Genomic DNA, 26,806 nt, shown 5'->3' with positions numbered 1-26,806 from the left:
CCGATTTTGTCTTTAATTTTTTTTAAGCAATGTTTCATAGTTTTAAGTTTATAAATCTTTCATCTCCTTTTTTAAGTTTACTACTAAGTACTTTATTCTTTTCAATGCTATTATAGTCATTTCTATTTGCTTTTTAGATTGCTTCTTGTTAATGTGTAGAAACACATCTGATTTTTGCAAGTTGGTTTATATTGTGGAACTGCTGAATTTGTTTATAATTCTTACAGTTTGTGTGTGTGTGTGTGTGTGTGTGAGAGAGAGAAATATTTAGGATTTTCTACTTTTAAGATCATGTTATTTGCTAAGAGATTATTTTATTTCTTCCTATCTGATTTAGGTATCTTTTATTTCTTTTTCTTGCCTAATTGCTCTGGCTAGGACTCCCTAGTACTGTACTGAATAGTAGTGGCAAAAGGAGGCACTCTTGTCTTGTCCCTGATGTGAGAGGAAAAGCTTTTAGTCTTTCACCATTGAGTATGATGTTATCTTTGGGTTTGTCATATATGGCCTATATTATTTTGAGGTAGTTTCCTTCTATTGCTAGTTTGTTACACACTTTTTTTTAAGTAGGCTCCACACCCAGCATGGAGCCCAAGATGGGGCTTGAACACCCCAAGGCCCAAGACCCAAGCTGAGACCAAGAGTCAGATGCTCAACCTACTGAGTCATGAAGGCACCCCAGTTTGTTACTCATTTTCATCATGAAAGTGTATTGAATATTGTCAAGTGCTCTGCATTTTTCTGCACCAGCTGAGATGGTCAGATGTGTTTCCCCCTTTAATTCTGTTAATGTGGTATATCACATTGATTTTTCATATGTTAAACCATCCTTGCATTTCCACTTGGTCATGGTGTATAATTGCTTTCAAATCTTATTTGCTAGTATTTCTTTCAGGGTTTTTGCATCAGTATTCATCAAAGATATTAGTCTAATTTTCTCTTCTTATAGTGTATTTGTACAGCTTTATGATCAGGGTAGTAATGACCTAATGGAATGAGTTAGGAAATGTTCCTTTCTTTTCAAATTTTTTTTGGGAATTTGAAGAATACTAGTTAATTCCTTAAATGTTTGGTAGAATTCATCAGTGAAGGCATGTGGTCCTCGGCTTTCTTTTGATAAGAATTTATTGATTACTAATTCAGTCTCTTTACTTGTTAGATCTGTTCAGATTTTCTGTTTCTTCCTAATTTAGTCTTGGTAGGTTCTGTGTTTCTAGGAATTTGTTTGTTTCATCTAAGTTATCCAGTTTGTAGGCATGCTATCCTTCATTATATTCTCTTATAACCCTTTTTATTTCTGTAAAATTGATAGTGATTTTCCTCTTTCATTTCTGTATTTAGTTATTTGATTTTCTCTCCTTTATTCTTAGTCTAGCTAAAGTTTTGTCAGTGTTGTTGATCTTTTTGAAGAACCAACTCTTGGTTTCATTGATTTTCTTTTTTTTTTAAGTTCTGTATATGTTCATTTCTACTTTAATCTTTTTATTTCCTTTTGCTAGCTTTGGGTTTAGTTTGCTCTTCTTTTTCTAGTTTCCTAAGCTATAGATTTATGTTGTCGATTTGATACCTTTTTAATAAAAACATTTATAACTATAAATTTCCCCTTACCACTGCTTTCACTACACTCTATACATTTTGGTATGCTGTGTTTTGCCTTCTTTTGACTCAAGATATTTTCTAATTTCCCTTGTGATCTATTCTTTGACTCATTTGTTGTTTAAGTGTGTTATTTATTTGCACATATTTATGATTTTCTAGTTTTCCTTCTGCCTTTGATTTACACTTTCATTGCAATCAGGAAAGATGCTTTGTATGATTTTAATCTTTTAAAATTCATGAAGACTTGTCTTGTGGTGTAATATATGATGTGTGCTGGAGAATGTCCACGTTCACTTGAGAAGAATATGTATTCCTCTGTTGCTGAGTGGAGTATTCTGTATATGTTAGGTCAAATTGGTCTCTAACGATATTTAAGTCCTCTGTTTGCTTATTGATCTTCTATCTGGCTATTCTATCCATTATTAAAAGTGAGATATTGAAGTCTCCTACTATTATTATGTTACTATCTGTTTCTACTTTCAATTCTATCAGTGTTTGCTTCAAATATTTAGAACCACTAATGTTTAATGCATATATGTTTGTTATTGTTACATACTTCTGGTGAATTGAGTCTTTTATAATTATATAATGTCCTTCTTTGACCCTTGTAAGTTTTGACTTAAAGTCACGTTGTTTGAGGTTAGTATAGCCAATGTTGTTATTTACATGAAGCATCTTTTTGGTTTAATGTTAAGTTCTTCTTTCCATGGATATAATATCTTTGCCCATTTTTTAGATAGTCTTTAATTTCCTCAAATAATATTTTTTAGCTTTCTATAGAAAAGTTTAAAAAATGTGAATATTTTTCCTAGGTGCTGTGTATTTTTCCTGTAAATGTTACACTTTATGAAATTACATTCTCTAGGAGTGTCTGGGTGGCTCATTCAGTTAAGCATCTGTCTTTGGCTCAGGTCATGATTCCAAGGTCCTGGGATTGAGCCCCATGTCAGTCTCCCTGCTTGACAGGGAGCCTGCTTCTCTCTCTGCCTGCTGCCCCTTGTGTGCTCTCTCTCTCTCTCTCTCTCTCTCTGACAAATAAATAAAAGCTTTAAAAAAAAAGAAAAGAAAAGAAAAAGAAATTACATTCTCTAACTTGTTTTATATATATAAGGGCATGATTTATTTTCAAAAATTGATCATAAATGTTGAATAGCTTTGTTATCTGTAAATTCTGCTAGCATTTTTATTCTACTGCATTAATTTCAAATAAAAGTAGTTCTATTTCTTCTTTCCCAATTCTTTTTATTTTATTTTATTTATTTATTTGACAGAGAGAGGGAGATCACAAGTAAGCAGAGAGGCAGGCAGAGAGAGGGGGAAGCAGGCTCCCTGCTGAGAAGAGAGCCCAATGCGGGCCTTGATCCCAGGACCCTGAGATCATGACCTGAGCCGAAGGCAGAGGCTTAACCCACTGAGCCACCCAGGTGTCCTTCTTTCCCAATTCTTATAATTTTTATTTGTTTTCTTTTAATATTGTGCTAACAGGACCTGCAGTACATTATTGAATAGAAGCAACAATATTGAACATCCTTTTCTATTTCTTACTTTAAGGAGAATGCTTTTAATGTTTCATCATTAAGTGTGAAATGTATGTTATAGTTTTGGCATATAACCTTGTGTTCAGAAGTCCCCTTCTACTCCTTGTTCATGGGCCTGCTATTTCCTTATCCTAAAATGAATTTGAATTTATTGAGAAAAAATTGGTAATCACTGAAATGATCATCTAGTTTTTCTCATTCTTTTTGTTGTACTAAAAAGAAACATTCTAATGTTAAACTGTGCTTGTCATTCCTGGGAGAAATCCAGTTTGGTTATGATGCATTCTTTCATGTTTGTTACAGTTTTTTTTTTATATTTTTGATGTCTTTGATTGATATTTTGCATCTATATTTATGTGTGATATTCATCAATAATGTTCATTTCTTATACTATCCTTGTTTGATTTCAGTGTCAGTTTTACCAGCTTCAGAAAATGAGCTGAGGGGTGTTCCCTGTGTTAGAATTTCTTAGAAGAATTTGAGTTAATCTAATTCTTTGGATATTTGGTGGAATTCCCCATGAGAGAAACTTCTTTTCTCTCCCAATCCCTGTCTCTGTCTCTCTCTTTCTGTGTGTGTATGTACGTGTGTGTGTGTGTGTTGAAATAGATATACAGATTCTGGCTTAATTTATTTGATAGCTATAGGAAGAGTCACATTTTTTCTTCTTTCTTATAAAAATAAAATCTTTATTGAGATATTCTTCATATGCTGTAAAACTCACCCCTTTAAAGTGTACAATTTGGTGGGGATTAGTTTATTCACACTTAGTTGTATAGCCATCACCACTATCTAATTACCAAACTTTCATCATTCAAAAAAAGGCCATGTACCGTATATCCACTCATTCTCTTATTCTCTGCATCTCCAGGCCCTATCAACCATTATTCTCACTTTCTGTTAACATGGCTTTACTTATCCTGTACATTCCATGTACCGTATATCCACTCATTCTCTTATTCTCTGCATCTCCAGGCCCTATCAACCATTATTCTCACTTTCTGTTAACATGGCTTTACTTATCCTGTACATTTCATGAAGTGGAATCTTACAATATGTGGCCTTTCCCTTAGATGATGTGTTCAAGGTCCATTCATGTTGTATCACTCATTAGTACTTCATTCCTTTGTATTACCAAATAATATTCCATTGTTCACTCATTTTGTTTACCCATTCAGCAGATGAAGGGTATTTGGGTTGTTTTCATTCTTTGGCTATTATGCAATAAGTTTCTGTGTACATTCCTACACAGGTTTTTGTATGGACATAGTCTTTCAGTTCCTCGGATGTGTACTTAGAAGTGTAATTGCTGAGTCATTTTGTAATTTGCTGAGTCAAATTTGTAATTTGCTGTTAAACATTTTGAGGAACTACTGTATTGTTTTCCAAACTTGATGCACCATTTTACAGTCCCATCAGCAGTGTAGGGGGTTCCCAGTTTTTCCACATCTTTGTCAATATTGTTATTGTCTATTTTATTTTAGCCATCCTAGAAGGTATGAATGAATGAATTATTGTGGTTTTGATTTGTATTTCACTTATGACTAATGATATGGAGCCATCTCTTCATGTGTTCTTTGGCCATTTTGTTATCATCTTTTGTTGAAATATCTATTAAGTCCTTTTTCCATTTTTAAATTGAATTGTCTTTATTATTGAGTTGTAAATCTATTTGTGTACTCGTTAGATATACATCAGTATATTTGTCAGCATACTTGTTAGATATACATTAGTATATTTCATTTGTAAGTATTTTCTTCCATTTTTAAATTTTCTTTTCTTTTTCTTGATGAAGAAAATTTCTTTTAAGCACAAAAGTTTAAAATCTTATAAAATCTATTTTATCTACTTTTTCTTTCTAATATTTACTCCTGTGTTTTCTTCTAAGAGTTTTATAATTTTAGCTCTTACATTTAGGTTTTTGATCCATTTTGAGTTAATGTTTATATATAGTGTGAGGCGAAGTTCCAACTTATTTCTTCTGCATGTGGATATCTATTTGTCCCTGTACCATTTGTTGAAAATAAAATTGTATCATCCACTAAGTTGTCTTGGTATTCTTGTTAAAACAAATTGACCATAAACATAAGGGTTTGTTTTTCTGGACCTGAATTCTTAATAGGTCCTTAATCCCTATACCATATGTCTATCTTCCTTATGCCAGTACCATCTTTACTACTGTGGCTTTATAGTAAAATTTGAAATCTGGAAGCATGAATTCCCTTTGTTTCTCTTTTACAACATTATTTTGACTATATTGGGTCCCTTGCATTTCCACGTGAAATTTAGGATCAGCTTGTCAATTTCTGGGGGGAAAATGTTGTCAGCTGAGTTTTAATAGAAATTACTTTGAATCTGTAGATAAATTGGGGGAATCCTGCCATCACAACTAAATCTGATTCATGAGCACAAAACTTCTTTTCATGTACTTAGATCCTATTCTTTAATTTCAGCAATGTTTGATAGTTTACAGTATATAAGTCTTGCACATATTTTGTTAAATTCAATCCTAAGAATTTTATTCTTTTTTTAAAAGAGTATTTATTTATTTACTTATTTGAGAGAGAATTGGGGGACACACATGAGTGGGCAGTGGCAGAGAGAGAGAGTATCTCAAGTAGACTCCCTTTTGAGTGTAGGCCATAACCCAGGGGCTTGATCTCACCACCCATGAGATCATGACCTGAACCAAAATCATGAGTCTGACACCCAACTGACTGAGACACCCAGGTGCCCCAGAATTTTTTTTTTTTTAATAATATTGTAAGTGAAATTGTTTTCCTCATTTTTGTTTTTGGGTTGTTCATTGCTAGTTATATAGAAATACAATTGACTTTTATAAGTTGATCTTGTATTTTGCAATCTTGAACTTATTTATTAGTTCTAATAGCTTTTTATGGATTTATTAGGATTTATGTGAACAAGATGATGTCATCTGTGATTAGAGATAATTTTACTTCTTTCTTTCCAATCTGGAAACTTTTTATTTCATTTTCTGGACTAACTGGTTGATTTTCTCTTGAGCAGTTTTAGCCAGTTATATTTTTCTAGGTGGTTGTCTTTCATTCCAAGTTTAAGTTTATTAGCCTAAAATTGCTCATGGTAGTCTGTTGTTTGTTTATTTATTTATTTATTTATTTATTTTTAAAGATTCTATTTATTTATTTGACAGAGAGATCACAAGTAGGCAGAGAGGCAGGCAGAGAGAGAGGAGGAAGCAGGCTCCTTGCTGAGCAGAGAGCCTGATGTGGGGCTTGATCCCAGGACCCTGGGATCATGAACTGAGCTGAAGGCAGAGGCTCAACCCACTAAGCCACCCAGGTGCCCTTGTAGTCTGTTATTTAAATCTATGCTCTGTAGTAACAATGTTTCATTCCTGCTGCTGTTTATAATGACTTCTGCTTTTCTTTCTTTTCTTATATTCTCTTATGTATGAGATGTATCTTTTTAAAATTCTTTTTAAACTTTATGAAATACAGAGTACATGCAGAAAAGCATACAAATAACAAACACCCAGACGGATTTTTCAAGCTGAATACAATGGTAAAGTCAGCACCCAGATTTAGAGACACAATATTTTTAGTACCTCAGATATTCCCAACATTCTCTCATCCAGTCACTTCTTGGCACCAACAGGATAACCCATCTTGATTTACAAATGCATACATCAGTTAAAATTATGTTTTTACTTTATCTAAATGAAATAATACACCATATGCCCATTTGTGTCTAGCTTCTCTCAGTTGATATTAGCTTTAGCATATCATTGTGCGTGGTTGAAGGCCATTTATCCTCACTGCTAAATACTCATCCATTGCATTAATATACCACAATATGTAAGCTCCCTATTCCTCATAGGCATTTGGTACTTTCCGGTTATGGACTATTATGATTGGATAAACATATGTACACATTTCTTTTGGGTATATACCTAGGAGTGAAATGACTGTGTCCATGGAGTATGTGTATACCAGCTTTAGGATATATTGCCAAACATATTTCCAAAGTGGTGGTTCTGATTTATGCTCCCATCAGCTATGTATAAGAGCTCCATTGGCTCCACATCCTCACCAACTCTTCTTGTTTTTTGTCTTTTCATTTTAGCCGGTGTAGTGGGCATGTAGATGGAAATGTTTCAATTATTTTTAAATTTGGAGGTTTTCTCACCTGCTCTTTAGTGTTGATTTCTAACTTAGTTGCATTGTGAACAGAGAATATGGTCTACATAGCAGATTTTTTGTTACCATTTGTGGCTTGCTTTGTGGCCTTGTGTATGTGGCTGTTTTCATAGATATTCCATATGACATTGTTTTTTGGGGGCTCAATGTCTAGTTTTATATATGCTAGTTGGATTTGAGCTTGTTAATTTTGGCACCTAAATTGTATCCTTACCTTTTCTTATAATTTATCAATTACTTAGACTATTATGTTAAAAATCTCCTATTCTGATAGTGGATTCAGTTTCTCTTTGTAGGTGTTAATTTATGTTTTCCGTGTATCTGAGACTTGAGTTTTTAGATGCATAGACGTCTCAAACTGCTCTTTCTTTATCATAAATTGAACGATTTAGCATCGGTGTCCCTCTTTCTAATGCTTTTTGCTCTAAAGAATATTATGTACTATATTAAACTAGTTACTTCCTTTGGGTTATCATTTTCTTATATCTCAGGTACATAGAATAGCTCTTGCAAACTCTAAGGACTGGTCCATGCATGTGTCACTTTTAGTCATTTAGTTACTTATTGTGAATAATGTAAAAGCATCCATGAAACTACCTCCTGAAACAAAAGATGGGACCTAGACAATAATCTTCATCAAACCATTTGGCTCCCCTTGCCTTCCCTCATCTGAAGGTAACGATTACCCTGAATGTCTAATCTATATTGTTCATTCCTTCTTTTTTTTAATAATATCATTTCATTGCAGGTGTGTGTATGTTCCTTAAGATACACGTTTAATTTTGATTGTCTTTATGGAAAAGGGATTGTGTTGTATATAGTTTTAAGAGCTTATTTTTCCACTTAATAATAAGTTTGTCAAGATTCCTTCATATTTTGCTCATCACTGTATCTCTTTCATTTTGACTGTTGTATAATATTCATTCACTCTTTGATGGGCATTTAGGTTGTTTCCTGGTGTTCAAAAGTATTGCTCTCGGGTGCCTGGGTGGCTCAGTGGGTTAAGCCACTGCCTTCGGCTCAGGTCATGATCTCAGGGTCCTGGGATCGAGTCCCACATCGGGCTCTCTGCTCAGCAGGGGGCCTGCTTCCCTTCCTCTCTCTCTCTGCCTGCCTCTCTGCCTACTTGTGATCTCTGTCAAATAAATAAATAAAATCTTTAAAAAAAAAAAAAAGTATTGCTCTCTATTATACATCTTTTTTTGCACATATGCAGGAGACCAGATTACTGGGTCCTAGGGCATGTGAGAAATTCATGATTACAAGATAACTCCAGAGTGCTTTCCCAGCTGGGTTCACCAGTTTGCATGCACATCGGATCCTATGGATTGACTTCATGCCCAGCATTTGATATTATCAGACTTTTTACATAATATCTCCCTGTGGTCTTTATTTGTATTTCTCTGTTTGCTAGTGAACATTGAACATCATTTCTTATGTTTATTGACTATATGTATTTTCTCATTTGGGAAAGTCTGTATCTAACAAGCATATTTCTATTGATTTCACTGCATCTTTTATTATCTAATTTTAGAAAAGCATTTATATGTTCTTGATATCAGTGTTCTCCACATGGATATGTTGCAAAACATCTATTCCTGGTTTTTAATTTATGTTCTTATACTTTTGAAATTGTCTTTCGATTAGTAGCAGTTTTTTCATTTTAATATAACTAAGCTGATTAGTCACTCATAATTAATCATTTATAGCTAATTCTTTCATATCTTGGTTAAGAACATTTTTTGCTTTGGGACACCTGGGTGACTCATTCGGTTAAACGTTGGCCTTCGGCTCAGGTCATGATCCCAGAGTCCTGGGTTCGGGTCCCATATTGGGCTCCTTGCTCAGCAAGGATCCTGTTCCTCCCTCTGCGTGCTGCTCCCCCTGCTTGTGTGCTCTCTCTCTCTGACAAATAAATAAATAAAATCTTTTTTTAAAAAAAAAAAAGGAAAAGAAAAAAGAAAACTTTTTACTTCTAAGACTGAGAGATATTCACGTATAATTTCTACTTAGAGTTTAGAAAATTATTTTTAACACTTAATTCCTTTTATCATCCAGAGTTAATTTTATAATATTATATTGTAGAGATTCAGTTTCATTGTTTTCCATAGGCATAGCCATTTTTTTTTCCTGGCCCTTCCCTTCCTTTTCCAGTAATCTGACAGGCCAACTCCGTCACGCACCACAGCTCCATATGTGTACCGATCTGCTTCATGCCTCTTTTATTTCATCAGTCACGCATCTGTTCTGGTATTCATAGCCTACTGGCTTGTATTTTAAAAGAATCACTCTGGGTATTATAACTTTCAAGAGATTTGATCATTATTTATTATTTCTGAATTTTAGGTATATTACAGCTAATACTGACACAGAAGAACAGAGTTTTCCAGTCGCTAAGGCATTTAACACACACATAGAGGAGTTAAATTTAGATGTCCTTCTTCAGAAGGCTGATAATTTACGTATGAATGAATGTAGCAAGTTGGAGAGTTTCGAACTACTTTGTGATCACAAAGAAAAGGTAAGAGATATGAGACAATAACGTTTGTATAATTTTGATTTTTAATTTTACCTGCAATCCCATTCCTGTTATGACTGTAACAATTGTGTTACCTAAATGGTTGATGCAAAATTTTTCTATAATCTAACTGAAACTTTTAAAAACTAAATTATAAGAGTTTATGAGGCTCTAAGATCATGAAAATGAGAACCGGAGATAAGATTGTACACACCTATTTTTATTTGATTCTTATTAATTTGCCATATTTGATATGTACTTTATAACATAAAGAATATGATCTACTGCTTCTGTTGGGGCAGGAAAGCTACAATTTTAAGTTTTCTGTCTTAAGAGTTATTAGTGTAACAACCATCAGTTTCAGCATGTTTCTACTAATGGACATTTTTCAATATTTAACGTTGGGCTGAATTGAAAAAGCCCTTTCCTCCCACTACTACCACCAAAGAGAAAGAAGGAAGGGAGGGAGGGAGGAGGGAGGGGAGGACGGAGGAAGGACGTCTTCTCTGTGAGCAGTTTTAGTCTCGAATCCTTTGTCTGAGGACTTAGCAACTCCAAGCACATAGATTGTGATTGTATTTGTAGGCAATTTAGGTTAAAAATACGCCTGCTCTTTTGAGTATATGTGATTTGTAATGCTCTCTGGGGCATTATATTGAAGGTAGATAACTCAGAAAGGAAAATAAAAAGAGGATACTATCATCCCCGGAGAACTCACCGAGTCTGGCGAAAACTCACCGAGTCTGGCGCCTGGCCCTTCTCTCTCCCTTGTTGGTGTAGAGCTAGTGTCTCCATAACCCTCCTTAGTTTTAAGATCCAAAGGCAACACTATATTAAATCACACTTTGGGGCCATGAATATTTGAATTGAAAATGTTGTATGCACATGAATAGATTCAGTCATCCATAAATGTCAGTTCACCTGCCTACTTGTTTAAAAGTTGCAGAGGAAAACATTTCTAGTCTTGTCAAGTTACTGAGTATAATCTAATATACAGTTCTATCTTTTCAGTTTAGAGATGAAATAGAGTTTATATGGCGGTTAGCTCGTGCTTATGGAGACATGTATGAGCTATCTACTAACGCACAAGAAAAAAAACATTATGCTAATATCGGTAAGTATTTTGTAAAGATTGATTATCCTCAAATGACAGTCATTATCTATAATAACCCATTAATGAATGTTAATCAAATTTAAATCACCTAAGCTAGAACCAATATGTTTAATTTATTTTAATATATCCTAGTACTGAAAAATATACATAGTCTAAGGACAGAAAGGTGTTTTTTTTTTTTTTAAGATTTTATTTATTTATTTGACAGAGATCACATGTAGGCAGAGAGGCAGGCAGAGAGAGAGAGAGGAGAGAGAGAGAGAGGAGGAAACAGGCTCTCCGCTGAGCAGAGAGCCCGATGCAGGGCTTGATCCTAGGACCCTGAGATCATGACCTGAGCTGAAGGCAGAGGCTTTAACCCATTGAGCTACGCAGCCCTGACAGAAAGGGTTTTTTAGGGCTAAAGTATATATATTTTTTGAATGTTTGAGCATATTAGAATAGGCAACTGAGAAACTCAAATTTCAGATAATAAAGTTTATAAAATCACAGAAAGACAAAATGTTCAGAGGTAATATTTGAGGAGGAAAAGAGGCAGAAGATAGTTGTCTTCAGTACAATTAAAATGACCCTCCCTGATTACTGTAAGGTAGAACTTCAGGTTTTTTTTCAGTGCTTTTTTTACAAAGTTCATCTTGATAAAACAAGATTAGCCTTGAGTTGATCATCGTTTATGCTAAGGCATACAGTACCTGGTTGTTTATTATACTGTACTCTATACTTTTTTGCATATTTTTGAAATTTTCCATAGTAACAACAAAAGAAAAACAGCCAGGATGTCAAATATTTATATATATAAATAATAAATATATAAATTAAAGTATACAAATATATAGTATATGTAAATATACATAAATATATATTTAAATATATATAAATAATATAAATATATATATCTCACCTTGACTCTCATTAAATATCAAAACCCTTTCTTGCAAAAAACCCTGTAGTTGCCATTTCTCTGAGCTTCAGCATAGTAATCTGACATCAGAATTTCTTTAATTCTTCTTTTATTCCAAACCTCCTCTTTTCCAACCTTTCTGTAAGGAAGAAACAGCAAAGCATAAGGATACCACAGACCTCATTCCAATCTCATTCACTGTCATTTTAATTTCTAAGAAGGTAGTATCTTCAAACTGCTTGTAATTTCATTCCTTCCACTTGTAGATTTCCTCCTCCAGTGACTTTTGCACAAAGAGAAAAAAACTGATTTGTGTTTGTATCTACTGAGAAAGTCACAGGATATCCCATGTAAACTGTTTCAACATTCATCAGTATCAGATACTTCTTTATTTCCTGTATGCACTTGCGCTTCCCTGGGCATTGAGATTCCTCCTTTGTGTGATAGGAGGTAGAAATGATAGCAAAATCACATGTTCTCAGACTCTAGATGAGCCGAAGGCTTTGTTGGGGAAGCAGTATTATTGAAATAACTGTACATAAAAGGAAACAGATGGAAAGCCATTGTGAGGAAAGAGAATGCAGGACTTTAAGAGGAATAACAGCGAGGATATGATGGCAGGGGCTGGGGGTCGAGGCAGGGAAGGCTTTCCTAGGGAAGTAAGAGTCTCTCATAGGTGAAATTACTTGGGATCTCTATTCTTAAATGTAGTAGAAGTTTAATTGAATTAATGAATGAGGTGGTAAAAATGGAAAAAGTAATGGGCTGGAGGAAATTGGGGGAAAAAATGGAACATAGATTGGAATAGGATCTATTTTAAGAAGAAACATTTATGATGTCATGGAAAAGGAGTGAAAGCCTCAAATGCATTCATTCAGATACTGAAATTTGTTAAAAAATAATTCTTTTTCCTCTCCATTTAAGAAGTATTTATTGGAAATTACCGTGTCCAGGAACAATGTTAAAATGAGGGGTGGAGGGTGAGAGAGAAGGGAGAGAAGACGGAGGTGAACGTGATTAAGGTGACGCTACATTAAGGAACTTGCTAGAAAGATCAACATCAAGGCAGGCCATCATGTGAAGGGTTCAGGCAGTGAGTACCTGGGAAAGGCAATGACAAAAATAGGCTTGAGCTGAGACCAGCGTTGAGAGGACATTGGAGCTCCGCATGAGGGAAGAGGAAGTACTGAATGTTATTCTGTATAATAGAGTAGTTAAATTTTTTTAAAAAATGGTGCGGGAGGTGTTGCCTGAGTGACTTAGTCGGTTAAGAGTTTGTTTTTGGGTCAGATCATGATCCCAAGGTCCTGGAATCAAGTCCCGCATGGGGCTCCTTGCTCAGTGGGGAGCCTGCTTCTCCCTCTCCCTCTTCCTGCCCCCCCCACCCCGCTTACTTGTGCTTTCTCCCTCTCTGTCAAATAAATAAATAAACACTTAAAAAGAAATAAAAAATAAAGTTGTTGTGCCAGGGGAAAATGTGATGGCCGAGGAGTGCAGAATTCTTTCCGCACCCTCTCGCTGGGGTGGAGCCTTACACAGGCCTCTTTTGAAGTACTCTGATCATAATTTGTCTTCCAAACAAAATATGAATCTTTTATCTAAAGGAACATTATTATAATTGCCAGAATTAAAAGAGCAATGTAAGTGTCTCAAATAGATCACAAAGTACGATGTCCTAAGGAAAACAGCTTTCCTATTGGACTTCCGTTGGATCAATGAGGCTGCAGAACCCTCCTGCATACTACCGAGCGTCCTTTCCTAGTCTCAGGGTAAGGGACTCTATTTCAGGCTTGTGGTTGTGGACTCAAAGCTATTTTTGCTCATTTGGCCAAGGAGATAAAATACTGATTTTGTTTCTAATATTTAAATGTACGTTTAAAACTGCTTTTCAATCATTTATTTAAAAATTACTCTTTTAATATATGTCTACGATTCAATGTCAGTATTAAAACACTTCACTTTGTAATTTTTTCTGGTTTTGGTAGATTTCTACACAGGATGGTTTTCTTCATGGATAGAGCTATCAAATACAGAGTGTACCACCTTAACATATTAACAGATAGAATGGTTTTAGAATAAAAGATCCTTATTTATAAAGATTAACTCAACCACTTATTTGGAAGAGCATTTTGTAGATCCCTGGATATTCTCTTCAAGACGACAGCAAAAACATGGAGCAGGGGAAAAGGAGATGGCACAAGACAAAGAAGCCCCTTTTAGAGAAGAATTTTCAGAATGTTCAGTTTTGTAACAAATGTTTTGACTTTTCGGGCCAATAGACAAACCTCTATCCAAAGTAATTATGACATTATGAAAAGTAATCCTAAAACTAAGGGAAATGATTTGGAATGATTATTTATGTACAGAGCCTGTTCCCTGGGAAGCCTTCCCTTTAGATGGAGTTAGCACGCTGTCCTCTGCCTCGCTCTCTCTTTCTTCATCTTGCTTTTAGTTTCTGCATCCATTTTCTTTGCTTTCAAATAATGATCAAATGACTTTTCTTACACTTGGTTTCGTCACTTAGTCCAGTGGACCTAAACTTGAGCATACAGCAGAATCTCTAGAGGCTAGTTAAGACAGATTGCTGAGCCCAGACTTTGTTAGGGAATGAGTTCTCCGTTGTAGTCCCAGATTCACTTTTCTTTTCTTTTCTTTTCTTTTTTTTTATTTTATTTATTTATTTATTTATTTGACAGAGAGAGATCACAGTAGGCAGAGAGAGAGGGAAGCAGGCTTCCTGCCGAGCAGAGAGCCCGATGCGGGACTCGATCCCAGGACCCTGAGATCATGACCTGAGCCGAAAGCAAAGGCTTAACCCACTGAGCCACCCAGATGCCCCCCAGATTCACTTTTCTAACAAGTTCCCAGGCGATACTTCCAGTCTTGGGACCATATTTTCGGAACCACTGACTTAATTCAATATTCCACTCGTCCACCAACTCATGTGAAAGTACTAACTGTAAGTACATTTGTCTTTCAGGAAAGACATTAGGGGAGAGAGCTATCACTAGAGCACCCACGAATGGACATTGTCATCTGTGGTAAGTACATAGAACTTCTATAGTCTTTTTAAACCTTCATATGCCTCTATGTAAGCTACAGTTGATTTTTAAGATATTATTGACCTGTTTCACCTGTCACATTCACTGAAAAATATATTTAGTAGATAGCACAGTAACTATTCTTATTCTCATGTATTTTATAGTATATGTATTTTAATATATTCAAAGTAAACTTTCACTGAAGATTTCATAGGTGAATCAACCAAGTGCAGTGCCTTTGAATGTGATAAATTCTAATTAAATATAATTTAATGTTTTGTTTGAAAACAAATATTGAATTGATACCATGTTTCTAAATGAAATGTAGGAAGAGTGCTTCAAAGAATAAAAGACTGTTACTCATTTCCTTTACCTTAATGAGTCCATGTGTACAAATTCTACGTGTCAAAGAGGAGCCATTTTTAATATAAGGAATATAAGAAAGCTCAAACAAAGGGAATTTAATTCATTGGGTAGGTGAATATCCTTGGGGAAACAAATTTATTCTTGTATGCAAGAATCCAAGAATTATTCTTGGATCCTTTGTATGTTTAGAATTATAAAACACAATAAGAAATATATTGTGTTAAATTAACACTCTTTGGTTGCATTTTTCTTTAAGATTTTATTTTTTTACTTATTTGGGAGAGAGAGCGAGAGCATGAGCAGGGTGAGGGGCAGAGGAAACTCCCTGATGAGCAGGGATCCCAAGACTCCAAGATCACAACTTGAACGGAAAGGAGATGCTTCACCCATCAAACCACCCAGGCACCCGTGTGGTTGCATTTTTACAACATCTTTTAGTTCCTTACAGCAATACAGGTACTTCAGGCGCTAGGAAGATAACAATAGTAAGTTAATTTACGATCCTTCTCTCAGACCTAGGTTTCCAGAAACCTACCATTCTTGGGGATTATTTTTATTCTTCTGGAGCACTTTTAGGCAATATCTCTCTCACAGTGGCTCCCTTTCTGCAGGTCCACATTTGTCCCACAGGAAATTCATTTTCATTCCACTAGCTAACTCTGAAATGCAGACCCATTTTCTCAAAGCAGAGCTGTTTCTTTACTCCGCCACCAGCAGGGGGAGCTCCACCCACACGCTCATCTTTAAGCTTCTCTGCTTAGGAGTCAAGGACATTTTTTTATGTCCCCTAAGGGACACAGGCCAAAGTAAAAACAGGTCTTTTGATCTGCTCTCACTTGGCTTAAGATGAGGTGCAAGCCTCCCTCCTGCCCCCTTCCATGAGAAGGTGGGAGTCAGGGCCCACTGTCCGCCCATCTGCAAGAATCCTCCCTTATCTTCTCTTCTATAGCCTGGAGAAGGGCACAGGGCTGAGCCCAGCAGAGCCTGTCAGTCATTTCCTTAAGGTGTCATGCACGGGCAGTAGAGCTTCTGGCTTTAGGAATTGGAGCACCTAAAGTGAAGTATTGTTCTATGCCCCTGGTCCCTCTGTCGCAACTCTAGCAGAAAGGCAGTTTTGCAGTTAACTTTCTGGTACATATCTTTAAGATCATTTTCCCAGTAAGTAAGGGTCCTGGCTATCATTTCTACAGCCAAACAGACCTTCTCATCTAATGTGCACATCAGTTTTAATAAATGAACAGAGGAATGCATTGAGGTACTTCTGTTCTTCTACCTTTAGTCGTAACTGTAATGAATTTGTATTGATCAAGACACACTCTTCATCTCCTTTGATACTGGAGGTTTGGGAGCTGGTTGCCGAGGTTTGGATGAAGAAAGAACCCCGAAGCCCTACTTACTCTTAACTCTGAGCTGCTCCTCCTCTCCCTCCCGCTGCATTGCTCTTCCTCTGTTGTCCTTTTCCTTCTCCCACATACAGATCTGCATCCATGGAAAATCACACTTAAAATATAGAGTGGATTTCAGTCCTCAACCTGAGGGCATTTATCTAGGTAAGCTTCACATTTTCCTAGAGGAATTTTCATAAGTCTTCCCTGGGGGCTACATAAGTACCTTGAAATCTGTCTTGTAAGAAGAAATTATCCGTAACTCTGCCCTCATAGTCTACCTGGTCTGCCGTACACTAGTCTGGCTTCTTTGCTTTTGTTCATCTTATTTCACTTTTTGTTGTGAACAGATTGCCTTGTTTATAACTATGGTATTTGACTCCAAGTTTAAATCTTATACACACACACACACACACTGAGTAGTCATCCAACTGTGTTGCACATGTCATGTTCAGTATCAGTTTTAAATTTTTTAAAAAGTTAAAATCTAATCAGTTAGTAAAATTTGATAAATTCAAATGTCAATTTTATCTTAGTTCTTAGAATATATTATATTGTATGTAGTGAATACAAGAGTTTTCATTCAATTAAATAGTAGAGGCTTAGGGTAATGATAAAAGAAATGAAAAGTTTGACTTGAGAAGCAGTGGTTAAAATTTAGGTTAACTGATTCCATAATTAATTGTAATAAAAATATTATAAAAGGTCTTTTTTGGGGTGTTGAGACATTTTCTCATTCATTCAGCATAAATGACAAAGTACATCCTGGGACCGACTGCCTATTTTTGTAAATAGTTTTATTGGCTCGCAGCCACACCTATGCATTTGTGCACAGCAATGAAGTTGAATAGTTGCAACCTTCACTGTCTGACCCCAAAGCCTAAAATGTTTGCTACAAATTCTGTTGTTTTTGTTGTACCCAGTCTAAAATACTTCTAGAACCAAGAGAGTAAAATCACTGAGGATTTAGTTTGTTAGCCCAATAGGCCTGACCTTAATTACAACTAATGTCTTACATATTTGTTGTGCTCTACTGTTCACAAATTATATCCAAATATTTATAGCACAGGAGTCACAGAGCAACCTGTTTCCACTTTATAGATAAGGAGGAGCCAGGTAGTGTGTTTAGGGGGTCTGTTGTGGGGGGTATATGCTGATTAGTAAGCAAGAGTCACACAATAAATAAAAAAACAACAACCAGATCTCTTACTCCTAGATACTCAGTATTTTTTCCTTTTACATTATTTTTCTACTGTTTTCCTACAGTGTAAATAGCATTTGTGCTGAATAAGAAGTATGCAGGGAAACTAATGGGGTAATTTTAGTAGTTAAAGCAGGAATGTTGGTCATTTATTAAAGATATATTCGATATCAATGCAAAGAAAATCGAAATTTTTGTCAAAGTATTTACGATGAGAATGACCTCTAGATGGAGGTAATGGACCATGTTGTGAATTACCGTTCTTCAGAGTTCCTGTCAACTTGAGAAGGTTTAAATTACATGTTTAAAGATGAACAGCATAAAAGAACAAAAACACGCAGACAAACAGAGACATAAGTGGAACTGATTGCCAAAAAAAAAGTGATGATCCTTTGAGGTCAGGTGAACTTTGAACTTAGAGTATGTAGGAAGATAAGCAATATTTTAGACTTTGAAGAAACAGAGTTCAAGGGGTGCCTGGGTGGCTCAGTCAGTTAAGCATCCAATTCTTGATCTCAGCTCAGGGGGAAAAAAAGAAAGAAACAGACTTCATAAAAGATTATGAGAAGCATTAAGACTGATTATTTATAAGGGAAATGTGTATATTTCATATAATGGCATTCATTATATGAAATATGCATATATTCATTATATGAAATATGCATAAGTCATAGAGGGTTTTTTCCCCTTTTTTCCTCAGTAAGCAAGAGTCACTCAGAGTAGCTTGGAGAGAGCATGCTGAGAAAGCAGTGTCGATGCCTAGGGCTGTGCATGGAGTTGTTCTGATGCTGACGTTTAACGGAATAGATGATTGATCCCAGCACTCTGGATCAGCGAACATAGATTCTTTTCTTTTGATTCCAGTGCAAATATTTGGGTTTTTCTATAAATCTCTGGATGAGAAAGTTCAAACAGATTTTTCTAAAAATGTGACATGATTTGTTTTTTATTTCTTTGCCAGCATATAGAGTAGGGAAATTGAGCTGGTACATCTGGATTTAAGCAAGGCATTAATGTAAGTTTACTTATAATGTTCTTATGGACAAGATGCAGAAATGTGGGCAGGTCTCTGGGTTACCCACATAGAGAGAAGGGTTCAAGCCTCAGCTGCTCAACAGAATAACTGTTGGCAACATCATTGTCAATCTGGAGGTGATTCTAGGGTTCCAGGTCTGTATCTTAGACACTGGTGTGTTCCATAATTTTGTCAATGGGTAAAGATAGAATAGGTACATTTATAAAAGTTGCAAGTAACACAAAACTAGAAGAGGATGTATGATGAATGACAAAAATAATTCAAAAGATTTTCACAGGTGTGAGTTAACAGGGATAAATGTGGAAGGAGGGATGGAGAGAAAAGTGTCAATATTTAACTTAGGGAAAAACATGAGAATCTGAATAAAGCTTGGAGTTTAATTAATAATAATGTATTACTATTGGTACATTGTAAAAATTATGTATCAGTATTGCTTGACAGAATTGGTAGACTTGTGATAAATGTACTGTAATATGTAAACAGTACAAAATGTACCCAAAAAATTACAAAAATGTAAAGTAATATGTAAACAGGAGAGAAAACAGAATATGGGTGTATGAGAACTCTCTGTACCATCTCTGCAACTTTCCTATAAATCTCAGGCTATTTTAAAATAAAAACTTTTTTTTTTTTTAAGTGGCCTAAGGTTTTAAGTCCAAGTGAATGAGAAAATGATAATGCCCATTAAAAAATGGGAGCATTGGGGGAAATAGATGTATGGGATTCTGCTCCACTTTCTGGAACTCCCTGAACAAAATGACAGAGAGCATTTCAAAAGACCATGGTGAGGCTGGAGGTGACAGTAGCAGTTTTACAAGGAAACTCTTGAGTCTTTCTCCGGTAAACTTTTCCTCCATGCTGGATCTCTGGTGGGTGCAGAGAGCTATGTGTAATGTAATCTGATGATAGAATTTGTGAGTAGTAGTATCTCCTAATCTAGTTAGGCTCTCAGATTACTTTTGATAGGTTGATTTAGTTATCATTCTTGTTTCTCCTATAGCAGATTTGGTTGATTATATAGAAACTGGAAATTCAGAGGTCAAACAAATCGTAACTGTAAAGTGACTGTTTTGTTGGTGTCATAAGTTATGTGAATTATGTCATCTTTTGTGTTCAGGAAGGGTCTAACTGTTCCAAATTAAGAAAATTGTTCACTTCATTTTTGTACTTGAAAGTGATGCTAATCTACAGGAATTATCAAGATAAATACCCAAAATTACATATTTCATTTCGATTATGACAGTACAAGTAAAAATTAATATGTACACTTGAAATATTTAGGTAAGTGAATATTTTGCCTCAGACAGAAACACTCTGAAATACTCTGGAGACTTGAAATAGACAGAAACACTCTGATATAAAGAGTAATACATCCCCAGATTTCGGAGTGAGCAAATTGCTGAACAAGTATCACACCCAATTTATGTCAAATAATTATTGATGTAACTTTTGTATTCCCAGTGGGAAAAAAAAGTAAACAATTCATGGGAAACGCTCTTCTAGTTTGCATTGTTTCCAAGGAAGGATCGAAGGACATGGGGAGTTTTTCAGAAAAGTGTATTCTGAAACTACCTTTGATTTTGTTTTAGTTGTGGTATTTATTTTTGTTTTCAAATGACATTAAGGGAGGCTGTGAAATTTTTATTTTTATTTTTATTTTTATTAAGGAGGAGCAGGGATATGATGATACAATATATTTTTCAATTTATTACCTGAGTGACTAGACTTCTTCAGAGAGCCTCTTTGTGACTTTGATGTTGGTGTTGGTGATAGCAGCAACTCCTGTTTCTCAGAACTCACTATGTGGCAGGTAGTATTCTAAGCAATTATGTGTTCGAGGTGTTCTGGCATACGTACGGGATGTATGAGATGATGTTATTTTCCCCTGCCATAGGTGAGGAAACTGGCCTCATGTTCATGTCAGGTGTTTTTTTTTATTTTTCTTTTTTTTTTTTTTTTCATTTCATTTTACTTTATTTTCATAAAGATGCCCTTGCATCTGTATGAATACTTCTGCCAAATATTAATAAATGCAAGAAATATTTTTAAAATGTTATATGATGGTATTTGGTTAAAAGTTCACACGCTCTCCACTGTTTTTATTCTTTTCAGGTATGCGGTTCTGTGTGGCTATGTATCTGAGTTTGAGGGCTTACAAAACAAAATCAACTATGGACATCGCTTCAAGGTATTTCTTGGTATTAAAAATATTTTAATGGACCTATCTGTTTCCTTAAAAGATATAAATCAAATTCAATGAATTAATCTCAAGGAATTTATCTTTTTTATTTAAATGAAGTAACAGTCTTTACATCATACCACACAAAAAAGAATGAAACTACTTGGGAATTTGAAGATTATTATTATTCTGGAACTTGAAAGTAGTCACATAGTAGACGAGTATTACTTGTTCAAAGACTGAGGATTAGTCTTTTGGTCATGAACGCACCAATATCATCAACATGATGGGGACTAATTAGTTAACATTTCTTGCATATTGATGTGGCAGGAGAAGTAGAATCCAATTGAAGGCTTAAACTTAACATGATGAGTGAATAAAACAGATAGAGTATATGTACATCATCTATAATGTGCCTGTAGCTTTGATAGCTCAATATAAATGGTCAGGGTTTGCCTTCCAGCTCCCTATAACCATTACAATAACGTCAGGGGAGTAGATCCCTTCATCACCTAGTTCTGCTGTTCTTTCTCCCGTTATATCCCCATTATTTGATATTTGCAAGGATGCTTCCCAATAGTAAGTACTAGCTCGGCAAGACATGGGCAGACAAAAATGTCACTTGGATGCTTTCTATTTTTATACTGACATTTGGCTTTAAATTACACATTGCTTAATTAAATCATAGTCACAGTCTTTTTTTTTTTTACTTTTTTTTAATTTTTATTTTTATTTTCAGCATAACAGTATTCCTTGTTTTTGCACCACACCCAGTGCTCCCTGCAATCTGTGCCCTCTTTAATACCCACCACCTGGTTCCCCCAACCTCCCACCCCCGGCCCCTTCAAAACCCTCAGATTGTTTCAGAGTCACAGTCTTGTTCTAGTTGCGGGCAGTCATTCCCAAAAATTGAATTATTGGTAAGACTTACTTGTATTAATGCTAAGGATTGAGGAGGAGGACCAAACAACACTGTAAAGCCCCTTTGAATTGACTAGGCACACTTCCATTCATCACTGTCTGAAATCTGAGAGATGGTATTTGTTTTGATTTTTCTTTCAGGAACATCTAGATAAAGCAATCCAATTTTTACCTGAAGAACCCTTTTTGTATTACCTCAAAGGAAGATACTGTTATACTGTGAGTCGAATGTTTCTATCTATAAGTCTTGTTTAAATATACTATGATTATAGGATATATTTCCAGTGACTTATTCTTCCTGTAAGTGTTTTACCTAGTGCCTACTATAGGGAAAATGATAAAATCAGTACCTATTTTATGAATTTATGATTGATTTGTTTGTATACTGTGTTACATACAGTATGTAATTTTTATATACATGTATATATCTGTGTTTTCCCCTGACCACCTCTCTGTTTCCCCCGGCGTTAATCACATGGCCCCTTCATGCTCTCAGTTGTTGGTCAGCCTCCTATAGGCATGTGCTCTGTGTTGGTGTACTGCTCTTTGTTTTGCGAGAGGACTGTTTCATTTATCAGTGTGTTGAACATAAATTATGTGCCCACTGTTCCTGTCTTCAAAGAACTGAATTTAGAAAAACACTTGAAACATACAGAAATAAATCAAGACAGCTGGCGAGTCTAAGATCCAGTGTCTTAAATGACATTAGTTTATAGAAAATTAACAGAATGTGAAAATCTATCTTAAGAGATGCATGAAAAATTATGCTGAAGAGAAATGCTATTTCTGAATAAGGAAATTAGCATAAGCAAAAGAGGAAGCTTTTTAATTGTGGTTTGAGGATTAGGAATGGAGAAGGAAGCTCTTTTATTGAACACCTGCTATGTATCAAATGTGCAGTTTGTACTTTGTATTTCCTATCCCCTTTAATCCTTGAAACATCCCTGTAAGCAGTTTTTATTATGCCAGTTTTAGATATTGAGAACCTGAGTCTTCATTAAGGTACAAGACTCCACAGGCTTAAAAACCATTAACCCAACCTCACATGAGTCTGGACTTGAATGTACATTATTTGTTTAGCTTAAAAGAAAAAATCTGGGGGCACCTGGGTGGCTCAGTGGGTTAGGGCCTCTGCCTTCAGCTCAGGTCATGATCCCAGGGTCCTGGGATCGAGCCCTACATCGGGGCTCTCTGCTCAGCAGGGAACCTGCTTCCCCTTCTCTCTGTCTCTGCCTGCCTCTCTGCCTACTTGTCATCTCTCTCTCTCTGTCAAATAAATAAATTTTAAAAATCTAAAAAAATAATAAAATAAAAAGGAAAAAATCTGGGAAGACCACATCTTCACAGAGGTTAAATAATATGCAACTAAACAATGAATGGATCAACCAAGAAATCAAAGAAGAAATTAAAATATATATATATGGAGACAAATGAAAATGAAAACACAATGATTCAAAATCTTTGAGATGCAGCAAAAGTGATTGTAAGAGGGATGTGTATAGCAACACAGGCCTACCTCAAGAAGCAAGAAAAATTTCAAACAACCCAACCTTACACCTAAAAGAGTTGAAAAAGAAGAACAAGACCCAAATCCAGCAGAAGAAAGGAAATAATGATTAGAGAAGAAATAAATGATATTGAAACAAGAAAGAAAGAAAATAGAAGAGATCAATGAAACTAGGATTAACTCTGAACAGGTAAACAAAATTGATCAATCGCTGGCCAGACTCATTAAAAAAAAAAAAAAAAAAAAACCTCAAAATCAGAACGAGAAGAGAAGTAACTAATACCACAGAAATACAAAGGATTATAAGAGAATATTATGAAAAATTATATGCCAACAAGCTGGACAACCTAGAAGAGATGATAAATTCATAGACACATATAATCTACCAAAACTGAAAGAGGAAGAAATAGAAAATTTGAACATACCAATTACCAGCAATGAAATTAAATCAGTAATCAAAAAACTCCCAACCAAAAAAGTCCAGATGTCTTCACAGGTGATTCTATCATATATTTAGAGAAGAGCTAATACCTATTCTTCTCAAACATTTCCAAAAAACAAAATAAGAAGTAACACTCCTGAATTCATTCTAATAGGTCAGCATTATCCTGGTTCCAAAACTAGATAAAGACAAAACAACAAAAAGAACTACGGGCTAATATCTCTGGTGAACATAGATGCAAAAATCCTCAACAAAATATTAGCAAGACAAATCCATCAATACATTAAAAAATCATTCACTGTGATCAATGGGATTTATTTCTAGAATGCAAGGGTGGTTCGGTATTTGCAAATCAATCAGTGTGATATATCACATTATTAAGAGAAAGGATAAAAACCAAATGATCATTTCAATAGATGCAGAAAAACCATTTGACAGAGTACAATATCCATCTATGATAAAATCCTCAACAAAGTTGGTTTAGAGGGAAAATACCTCAACATAATAATGGCCTTATATGAAAAATCCACAGTTAATGTTATACTCATTGGTGAAAAACTGAGAGCTTTTCCCCTAAGATCAGAAACAAGACAAGATGTCCATTCTCACTACTTTTATTCAGCATAGTACTGGAAGTCCTAGCCATAGCAATCAGATAAGAGGAAGAAACAAAGGGCTTCCAAATTGGTAAGGAAGAAGTAAAAGTTTCACTATTTACAGATGAGATGATACTATATATAGAAAACCTTAAGGACGACACCAAAAAACTACTAGACCTGATAAATGAATTCAGTAAACTCACAGAATAGAAAATCCCCATGTAGAGAAATCCATTGCATTTCTAAAAAGCAAAAAGAGAAATTAAGAAAACAATCCCATTTACAATTACAAAAATAATAAAATACCTAGGAATAAACTTAATCAAAGAGGTAAAAGACCTGTATTCTGAAAACTATAAAAAAAATTGTTGAAAGAATTAAAGATGATCTAAAAAAATGGTAAGACATTCCATGCTTATGGATTGAAAGAACAAATATTGTCAAACTGGCTCTACTACCCATAGTAATCTATGGACTTATTGTAATCCCTAGCCAAGTACCAACAGCATTTTTCACAGAACTAGAACAACAATCCTTAACTTTGTATGGAACCACCCAAATAGCCAAAGCAATCTTGAAAAAGAAAAACAAAACTGGTGTTATCATAATTCCAGGTTTCAAGTTATATTACAAGTAATCAAAACAGTATGTTACTTACACAAAAATAGACTTGTAGATCAATAGAGCAGAATAGAAAGCCTAGAAGTAAACCCACAATTACATGGTCACTTAATCTTCAGCAAAGGAGACAAGAATATACAATGGGAAAAAGATAGTCTCTTCAACAAATGGTGTTGGGAAAAGTGGACAGCTACATGCAAAAGAATGAAACTGGACCACTTTCTCACATCATATACCAAAAAACTCAAAATGGACTAAAGACCTAAATGTGAGGCCTGAAACCATAAAAATCATAGAAGGAAGCATAGATAGTAATTTCTCTGACACTGACCATAACAGCATCTTTCTAGATGTGTCTCCTGAGGCAAAGAAAACAGAAGCAAAAATAAACTATTGGGTCTACATCAAAATAAAACGTCTCTGCACAGCAAAGGAAACAACCAATAAAACTAGAGACAACCTAATGAATGGAAAAGATATTTGCAATTCATGTATCCAATAAAAGATTAGTGTCCAAAATACATAAAAGAACTGATACAACTCAACACTCAAATAATCCAGTTTAAAAATGGGCAGAAGAGTGAACAGATATGTCTCCAAAGAAGAAATACAGATGGCCAACAGACATTTGGAAAGATGCTCAACGTCACTCATTCTAGCAGAATGCCTAAAATCGAAAACACAAGAAATAACAAGTGTTGGTGAGGATGTAGAAAAATAGGTACCCTTGGGCACTGTTGGTGGGAATGGAAACTGGTGAAGCACCCCATGATCCAGTAATCACACTGCTGGGTACCCAAAGAATACAAAACCTTTAATTCAAAGTGTGACATGGACCCCGATGTTCATTGTAACCTATTTTCAATAGCCAAATTATGGAAGCAACCTAAGTGTCCCTCAATAGATGAATAGATAAAGAAGTGGTATAGTATTCCATATAATAGAATATTATTCAGCCATAGAAAAGAATGAAGTCATGCCATTTGCAGCAACATGGTTGGACCTAGACTATAATGTTAAGCAAAATAAGTCAGTCAGAGAAAGACAAACACCATATGCTTTCACTCATGTGTGGAATATAAGAAACAAAACAAATGAATAAGGGAACTAAAAAGAGACAAACAAAAAACAGACTCTAAACTACAGAGAATAAATAGCTGGTTATCAGGGGTGAGGTGAGTCGAAAGACGAAGGGGACAAAGAGCACACCTCTCTTGTAGAACAGCGAGTGACATACGGAATTGTTGAATCAGTGTATTGTACACCTGAGAAGAACAGAACACTGTATGTTAACCACATTGGAATTAAAATGGGGGGGGAAGGAAGCAAAGAATAAATGATAATATGAATTTTGATTTTGGTGGTTATTGATTAAAAAAATTTTCTCCTGAATTATGAATATGTATCCTGGGCCCTCACTCTGTACTCCCTCTGGGTTAAAGACCCTTCTTCTATTTACATTTCTGAGCTGCTGTGTTGGCCGCAGGGAGTAGGCAGGAAGGGAGTAGGCAGGAAGGAACCCAGGATGGAGACTGGTAGGTCCTGCACCCTGAAAAGAAATTCTGTGTGGTCATCTCAGAATCTTGAATCATATAAACAAACAGGATCAGCAGTATTCCCCATCCCTTTCTCTGTCTGAACACAAATCCTACCGTGAGTA

The 26,806-nt window shown here is 35.3% G+C and overlaps 1 protein-coding gene and 1 long non-coding RNA gene across 9 annotated transcripts in view; one reads left to right on the top strand and one right to left on the bottom strand.

Annotated features, from left to right (window-relative positions):
- Positions 1 to 26,806, top strand: part of RMDN2 (regulator of microtubule dynamics 2) — a 69,720-nt gene that overhangs the window by 23,582 nt on the left and 19,332 nt on the right. For all 8 annotated transcript variants that reach the window (XM_032352944.1, XM_032352942.1, XM_032352945.1 and 5 more), the window contains 5 exons: positions 9,662 to 9,836; positions 10,845 to 10,947; positions 14,829 to 14,889; positions 20,990 to 21,065; positions 22,119 to 22,196. In XM_032352944.1, the coding sequence (XP_032208835.1) occupies positions 9,662 to 9,836; positions 10,845 to 10,947; positions 14,829 to 14,889; positions 20,990 to 21,065; positions 22,119 to 22,196 (493 nt within the window). The remainder of the gene's footprint in view (positions 1 to 9,661; positions 9,837 to 10,844; positions 10,948 to 14,828; positions 14,890 to 20,989; positions 21,066 to 22,118; positions 22,197 to 26,806) is intronic.
- On the bottom strand, positions 424 to 17,093 carry LOC116596004. The gene is made up of 3 exons (XR_004287963.1): positions 17,083 to 17,093; positions 9,282 to 9,287; positions 424 to 508 (listed from the first exon to the last, which is right to left on the bottom strand). It is a non-coding gene; the product is annotated as an uncharacterized LOC116596004 (long non-coding RNA).

Source organism: Mustela erminea, chromosome 7 (genome assembly GCF_009829155.1).
Source record: "Mustela erminea isolate mMusErm1 chromosome 7, mMusErm1.Pri, whole genome shotgun sequence".
In the NCBI taxonomy this organism is placed as follows: Eukaryota; Metazoa; Chordata; class Mammalia; order Carnivora; family Mustelidae; genus Mustela; species Mustela erminea.
The sequence above is the reverse complement of the archived record's forward strand: the minus strand, read 5'-3'. Positions and strand labels throughout refer to the sequence as shown.